Source organism: Guillardia theta (assembly GCF_000315625.1).
Source record: "Guillardia theta CCMP2712 unplaced genomic scaffold GUITHscaffold_81, whole genome shotgun sequence".
Lineage (NCBI taxonomy): Eukaryota > Cryptophyceae > Pyrenomonadales > Geminigeraceae > Guillardia > Guillardia theta.
In genome coordinates this window covers 343,657-351,853 of record NW_005434593.1, presented here as the reverse complement: position 1 = coordinate 351,853, position 8,197 = coordinate 343,657, and the positions used below count along the sequence as shown (strand labels likewise).

Genomic DNA, 8,197 nt, shown 5'->3' with positions numbered 1-8,197 from the left:
CCGGGCCGGGCAATCCGCCCGGCCGGACACGGCCCTCGGCGCAGTGAGTCGGATGTACCGCCGGCGCCGCCCCAATTCGAGGAAGCTATCCATGGGGGTGGGGTGACTACCCCACCGTAGAGTCCACAGACACAACTGGCCAGTGTATCCCACCCCCTTCTTTTCGAGAAATACTACTGGGCCCCCTCAAAATGTATATAAAGGACGGGTACTTCTGATCTTGGGTCCCTTTCAAGTACGGGTGGTACTCTGGGGGGTGCTATGTCAGACCACCTACCCCTCCATCTGTCTCAACCTGCAGGTATGGGCTGGCCCGCCAACGGCACTATGGCCGAAAGCAACCTACTGCGTCTCCGCATTTTCCCCATCCATACCAACCCTTCCCTCCTCCTCCTCCTCCTCCTCCTCCTCCTCCTTCTCCTTTCTCTCCTTTGGCATCATGCTCCATTCCCATCCCCTTCAATCTTCTGCATACAAGCTCCCGAAGGTCAAAGTTTGCAAAAATTAGGATGTACCTTTCCCGCACACAACTCTTCCTTGTCTTCCTGATCCTTCAAACGTTTTCCATGATCTCTCGCATCAAATTATCCAAGTCAAGGAAACGTTTAGTATTTGCTCTTCCATCTCTCTCAGCCGTCATCATCACCATTACCATCACCATCACCATCGCTGGCATCAACCATCCTAGATAATTCAATAATGTTTTACAATGGATGCGTAGCTCGATATTTTCGTTCTTCGAACTCTCTAGTTTGGTACATGACGCATAGAGAACGAGTTAGTGCAGAAAAGACTTTCATTTCCATGTTTTTTGTTCCAAGTCTTGAAACGAGATACCAGAAAAAAATTATTCCAGTCCTTTCCTATGTCTTTGGTCCAAGTCCTGTCTAATCATTCATTTCAACAGTTTTTGACAGGTTGTCGGTACAGCTGGTTCATGAAAGTGCATTAGCAACCAGGATGAGGGTTCCAATCAGGAGCATATCTCGTCTGTAGTTATTGCACCATCACGATACAGGCTTGATTCGTTGAGTCCAACTGGATTGTTGGGAGACAGCAGGTTTGTAAGAAAGCAGGTTCAATCAGCTTCTGACTGATATGGCCTGCATCAGCTCAGTCGGAGAAGATGGCTTTCATAGGATACACTGGCGAGGCGAACCCTGTGAACACCAACGTACGAGATGCTCCTTTCTCAGCCCGACGGATCCCCGACTTTGCCAAACTGGTGCGTCGACAGGTCTGATGATGGCGTGATGCGACTGAGACCTGCTGTCACTGCAGCATGCTCGCGAGGAGGCGAGGATTGCGAGGTGGAAGAGAACACACAAGAAGGAAGTCACAATCCCAAACGGGTTTCGTCTCAACCCGACCCCCCCCAACGATTACACCAAGTATGTGCACAACAACCACAACGTTCTCAATGGGGGGAGCTCAGCGCTAAATGCGGAAGTCAACGAGGAGACAGGAAACTTTCAGAGACATCCTTCTGCTCCGCGTCGAGAAGGGATGCAAGCTCGACCTTTCTCTGCCCGGCCTTCGGTTGCCCTCCTCAAGCGTCCTGGAACAGCTCACCCCGCCCACCCCCAGACTGCTCATGCGAATGGAGCTAGCAGGTTTGTGTCAAAAGTCTTCGAAGCGAGAGAAGCCGGAGCCGCGAGAGCTCAGTCCCCGACAGGAGGAGAGGGGGAGAACATAAACTCAGCAGGTGATTTTGATACCATGCTCACGCGAACTTCGTTGTAATCCTCCTCCCTCCCTCTTCCAGGCTCCGCCCCGTCGTCTCGCGTTGGCCCTCCTACTGCTGGCGTCTTGTATCCGGCAGCTTTCAAGGTTCTGCTTCCTTGCATGCTGCGCGTGTCTCTGACGCGATACTTTCTCAGCACCAACGTTTCCCTTCCTCCAAGTACGACTCGAAGCCTCAGATGCCAAACGGGCTGGGGGAGGAGCCGATGGAAGTGCATGGGAGTACAAAAGTCAACCACGTCCCATACTCCACTGTCAAGCCGCCGCTATCAGCACTCCAGGAAAAGGATGTCATTTCTCCTTACTTTGCAGCATATTACAACACCAGCAACAGTAACAACAACCATACCAACAACAACAACAGCGGCAGCATCAACAACAACAACTTCAGCGTCAACGGTCGCCAGCACGAGATTCTCAAAGAAGACGCAGGTCGTCGGGTGCGGCCGGGGTCTTCGCGTATGCTCAACAGGTGGGCTGTCGCTGACACAGGAAAGGACTCCTCCGCTCCCTACGGGGAGTACCAGAGGCAGGTCTGGCAGAACGGAGAGAGCGCAAGAGGGACGCCGAAGGCTCAAGGCCCGGAGGGAGGAGGAGGCGGAGGAGGAGGAGGAGGTGCTCTGCGCTTCAACTCTTCTTCCAACAGCAGTGAAGTCTCGCGAGCGCCAACGGTCGTCAACTCGGACAAGCTGGAGGGAGCGAAGAACAACGATGCAGAGACGAAGGGGGGCGAGGGAACGGCCCCGTCCTCGCGCAGGTTCCCTCTGCAGGCCCACAATATCCCCAACGGTCGGTGGGCAGTCAGCAACCAAGAGGCTCAGAAGCATGCGGCTGAAACTCACGATGACGCCGAGGTGAGAAGCTTGTTGCTCAGCTGTTGCCCAGCTCAGAATCCTTACGACTGCTCGCAGAGGATCGCCCGGACGAGCGCGAAGCTCGAGAACGCGATGCCTATCACCAGGAAGTACCTTGAAGGAGCTTACGACGCGGCGAAGCCGAACCCGGTCAAGGCCATGACCCGTCCCTACTCCGAGTACAAGATGCCCAGCAGTCAGCGAGCTGGGAGCCTGGAGCCTTCGGTGCAGCCGGTCAGCATGTTTGCGGCGAACCAGAAGGAGCTGGACGTGTCGGGCCTGCAGAACCTCGTGCGCAGCATCGGCGACGAGCACGTGGCGACGCTGCACCAGCCCTTCTCCTCGGTGGACTTCTACACGTTTGGTAGGACGTTGGGGGAGGGAGCGTACGGGAAAGTGAAGCTCGGGACGCATCGGCTGACAGGAGAGATGGTGGCGATCAAGACGTTTGAGAAGAGCAAGCTGACGGAGCCGACGGCGAGGAAGCGAGTGGCGCGGGAGGTTCGCATCCTCAAGGCCCTCTGTCACCCCAACATCATCCGCCTCTTCGAGGTGGTCGACGCCCCCTACCGCCAGCTGCTCATCATGCAGTACAGCAGCGGGGGAGACTTGTGCAAGTACGTGCGGGAGAACAGACGGCTGCACGAGAGCGAAGCAAGCCGCCTCTTCGCTCAGATCGTTGACGGCCTCCAGTACTGCCACTCCTGCGGCATCGTGCACAGGGACGTGAAGCTCGACAACCTGCTCATGGATCAGGACAAGAACATCAAGATCGTTGACTTCGGCTTCAGCGTCTCCTTCAAGCCCGGCCAAAGGCTCCGCAAAGCCTGCGGCTCCCCCTCCTACGCCGCTCCCGAGATCGTCGCGCGCAAGCCCTACCTCGCGCCCTGCGTGGACGTGTGGAGCACAGGCGTCGTGCTCTTCGCCATGGTCTGCGGCTACTTCCCGTTCCAAGGGGCGAATAGTCAGGAGCTGTGCAGGAAGATCATGAAGGTGAGGCCCAGCTGCTCAGAGTCTCACAAGCATTCTGCTGCTGCTGCTCGTCCTCCTCGTCCTCGTCCTCGTCCTCGTCCTCGTCCTCGTCCTCGTCCTGTTGCTGCTGCTGCTGCTGCTGCCGCTCCTCCTTCTCCTCGTCCTCATCCTCCTCCTCCTCCTCCTCTTCATCTGCCTCCTCCTCATGCTTCCCTCAGGGCAAGTTCGAGTGCCCCACCTTCATGTCTAGCGAGTGTCGCGATCTTGTTCGCCGCATGCTCAACATCGACCCTGCCCGCCGCATCACTTTCGAGGAGTGCAGCCAGCACGTCTGGTGCAGGTCCGCCATGACGCAGCTCACCTCTCCCCTCCCTTCCCCTCCCCCTCCTTGCTCGATTTTCCTCCTTCTCCTCCCCCTTCTCTCCTCTTCCTGTCCTTCCCCTCCCTGCTCCATTTTCTGCTTCTCCTCCGCCTCTCCTTCTCTCCCTCCCCATCCCCCTCCCAGCTCAATCTCTCTCCTCTCCTCCTCTTGCTCCTCCTCCTCTCCAGCATGTTGACTGTACGAGCAGGAAATCCTTCGATACCGTTGCCCAGCAAAAGAGCAAGTGAGCAGGAGGAAGAGGAGACTGTGGAGATTGTGCAGAAGAGAGGAGGAGGAGGAGGAGGAAGTGGTGGAGGAGGAAGCAGAGGAGGAGGAGGATGAGGATGAGGAGGAGGAGGAGGAGGAGGAGGAGGAGGAGGAGGAGGAGGAGGAGGAGGAGAATCAAGGAAGGAAGCAAGGAAGGAGGCTGAAGGGTTGTTAACATGTTGTGCAGGGAAAAGGCCCCCCCCTCTTTCATTGACTGCGAGCTTTCTGTCGATTCTGTCAATCGAGCCCCAGTCATCTCAGTCGACCAGGACCTCTTGCGGCAGGTGCGAAACAAACACTCTCCTCCCTCCTGCTCTTGCCTCGACCTCCTCGTCTCCTCCTTCTCTCCCTCCTCTTCCGCTCTGCCTGTCGCTGCCACCGCGTTTTCTCTTCCTTCTCCTCTTTCCCTCGCGCCGCCCTCAAATCTTCCATTCTTCCTTCACGTATTACACCTTCAATCTTCTCATACTGACAGCTCTCTCTCTCTCTCTGTGCTCGTGCTCGTTCTCGTGCTCGTTCTCGTTCTCGTGCTCGTTCTCGTTCTCGTTCTCGTGCTCGTGCTCGTCCTTCTCAGGTTGTCGATCTCGGCTTCGATCCGCATTTCGCCTCTCGCAGCGTCGCCGCAAACAGGCACAACATCTGCTCCGCCTCCTACTGGCTGCTACACCACAAGGTCAGCTGATGGCCAGCTCGAGCCCAACTGACGAGGAGAGGCAGAAGTCAAGAGGGACGTCAAGTTTGACAAGCTGAAAAGCGCAAACTTGATGCTTTTTGTACTCTAGAAGAATCTGATTGGTAATGGTAACTTCTTCTTTCATGTCTATGTAAAGTAATGTTGTCTTGCCTTGCCTTGCCCTGTCTTGCCCCTCCACCGCCCCCTTGTCATCTCCTGCTCCTGCTCCTGCTCCTGCTCCTGCTCCTGCTCCTTCCCGAGTCTCTCCTCCCCTCGGTTTCTCGGCTTCCTCGGTCACCTTGTTCAGCAGCTCCTCACCTCTTGGTTCCCTGCTGCTCTCGCAGCTCCTTCCCATCCTCCTCCCCTTGTGCTTATCAGAGGCAGACATCGTCTTCGCTTCCTCCTGCTTCGGCGACGTTCTTCTGCTATCTCACTTCAGACTCTGCGAGGAATGGGAGAGGAGGGGAGGGAGGACGAGGAGTGCAAGTGGATAGAGGACGGGGATGTCGGAAGAGGGGAAGGAGGGAGCGCAGAACGAGAGAGGAGGAGAGGAGGAGAAGGAGAAGGAGAGTAGGAGTAGGAAGAGGGGAAGGAGGAGGAGGAGGAGGAGGAGGAGGAGGAGGAGGAGGAGGAGGAGGAGGAACAGGAGGACGGAAAGGAGGGGAAGTGGAAGACGAGGAAGCAAAGGAGGAGAAGGAGGGGGTAGTGTTCTTACCTTCACCTTCCCTATCGCAGGAATCTTCAAGACTTCATCCCCAGTAGTCTCGTTCACCTCCACTCGAAAGGGAGGAGCGATAATCAGCGGCTCTTCAACGATCTCCTCCCCTGTACTCCGCTTCCTCCTCACAGGGACCTGCTCCCCCCTCTCCCTCGCCTCCTTCCTCTGCCGCTTCTCCTCCGCCCACTTCTTGATCTCCAGCAAGGGTTCCATGCACCCGTCTCGAGCCTCCAGCCCGTACCTGTCAACACCTCTCAGCCGGGGTCGAGCTTGACGGCGAGCAAAGTCGCACTTTTTCAGCTCGTCCATAACGAGGGTGTGGTTGTGGTAGTAGGCCCAGTCGTAGGCTGTGCGGCCGAAGGGAGTGGCGGCGAAGGGGTCGAACCCATGGCGGAGGAGCAGGCGGACTATCTCGACGTGCCCCCAACCTGTTCCTCCTGCGGGTGAGATGGCTGGGAAGAGGAGGGAGCAGGGCCGCACCGGCTGCGTGATGGAGGACGGTACTTCCTTTCCTCGCTCCTGCCCGCGTTGTCAGCAAGGAAGAACGTGCGAGGAAAGGCACTGACTGATACTCATGTTCGCACCACGATCTAGCAGGGCCTGAAGCGCCTCCTCGCGGCCATGGATAGCAGCCGTCATGAGAGGAGTTCCGTCCCCGCTGCCATCGACTTTCAGTCTCCTCCTCCTCCTCCTCCTCCTCCTCCTCCTCCTCCTCCTCCCATAGTCAGCTCACAGGTTTCGGGCGTTGATGTCAGCGTTATGCTCCAGCAGCTGGTGGATCATAGGAACCTGCATCATCATCGTCATCATCTGCTCCCTCTCTCCGCCACTCATCCTTTCTCTCCTCCTCCTCCTCCTCCTCCTCCTCCTCATCATCATCATCATCAAGTACATCGTCGTCATCGTCGTCGTCGTCAACATCATCATCGTCACCATCACTTCCATCCCCCCCGCCCCTCCAGCAGTCACAAGGGATCACATTGTTCAGCTCCGCCGCGAAATGCAGAGCCGTGTTCCGCTTCTTGTTGAAGGCATCGATCTTGGCTCCTCGGCTCAGCAGCAGCTCGACCATCTCCGTCTTCCCATCACCTTCACTTCACTTCCTTGCAAACTCCTCCTCCTCCTCCTCCTCCTCCTCCTCCTCCTCCTCCTCCTCCTCCTCACCCGATTCTCAAGCACTGCTAGGTGCAGCGCTGAATCCCCGACGAAGGTCCTGTGGTCGATGGAGATCCCCTCCTTCAGCAGCTCCTCCACCGCCGTCACGTTCCCCCTGCGAACTTCGAAGTGAAACAACCTTGGGCGGTCCACCACGACAGCCTGCGGGTTCTTGGCCCTGAACTCTTCATACAGTCTTGCACGTCAAGCATGTCAGCAGGCAACGGGCGCCAGGGACACCTCCGGCGGCACCTGCTGACGTCGTCGATCGTGACGTTGTTGAGCCTCTCGAGGATTTTCTGCACTTCCTCGAAGACGTCTGTGATCTCCATCTACACAGGAGTCAAGCCGATCTTGTTACATCACAACTCAACTCTTGCACTCTTACGCTGTTCTTCTCCTCAATGTATCCCTCCTGCACCTGCACCCCAGGGCCAGGAGCAGCCGTCCCCTCTCCTATGATCTCCGACGAGTCGTCTTCATCCTCCAATACAATCTCCGTCGTGTTTGGATCCAGACCGAAGTCACTGGGCCCTCCTCCTCTCAACCTCATGGCAGGCCGAACGTTCGCGGGCCATGAAACCTCCTTGTTCGCATGCATGCGTTCGTTGATCGTCAATACATCCACATGGCAGCTCACGAGGCAGCAGAGGAGGAGAGAGAGGATGAAGTTGACTGTCATATCCCACTCCTCACTGGGGAAACAAGCTTCGCGAGTAGCCTGTTCCTGCTCAGGATCATTCAGGCAAAGGCGACCATCACAATTGTTCGTCATCGCGTCAAATGATTGCTTTTCTCTCTCGTCCATGTCCTGTTCATGGATTCTCCTTCTTTTGTCTCTTCGCTCCATCCACATCTTTCGTTACCTCTTCTCTTTGCTATCCTCCTCCCTCTATCTCATCAAAAACTCAAACGCCGCTTCTACGATCTTCACTCCGTGTCCTCCTGCTCTCCTCTTGTACTCCTCCTCCTCCTCCTCCTCTTCCTCCTCTTTCTTCCTCCTTTTCCTCCCCCTCCTCCGTGTATCTGCATTTCGTCGCCTAGCGGCTCTGCGCATTTTTCGCAATTGCAAGTTCTGGTCTACCGGGTGCGTGGTTACCACAACCTGGCACTTCACCATGGTCATCATGGAGGAAGTCAAAAAGCTGCGGGCGAACATGCAGAAGAAGCAGAACTTTGAAGAGGCGAGTGAGGAAAAGAGAGGAGAGGAAAGGAAGAAAGGAGGAGAGGCGAGTGGGGAGAGGAGGAGGGGGAGGAGGAGGGGGAGGATGGGGGGGGGAGGGGGAGGAGGAGGAGGAGGAGGAGGAGGAGAAGGGTGGAGATGTTTAGAGAAAGAGGAGTGGGGGGGTTTGTTGTGATGAGAGGAAAGGAAGTGGGAAAATTGAGAAGAAAGGGGATGAAGTAGGGGTGTGAAAAGGGGAGTGGCTATCCTTGAGCTTCCTTTCCTCTGGAGG

At 56.5% G+C, this 8,197-nt stretch overlaps 1 protein-coding gene across 1 annotated transcript; it reads left to right on the top strand.

Moving 5' to 3' along the window:
• Positions 1-2,837: 2,837 nt before the first annotated feature.
• Positions 2,838-5,041, top strand: GUITHDRAFT_89286 (hypothetical protein; the record flags this gene model as incomplete). Its single annotated transcript, XM_005825746.1, has 6 exons — positions 2,838-3,590; positions 3,788-3,909; positions 4,139-4,174; positions 4,385-4,481; positions 4,772-4,870; positions 4,915-5,041. 6 exons carry the CDS (start codon positions 2,838-2,840, stop codon positions 4,945-4,947), a joined length of 1,140 nt encoding a protein of 379 aa, XP_005825803.1. The 3' UTR covers positions 4,948-5,041.
• Positions 5,042-8,197: the final 3,156 nt, after the last annotated feature.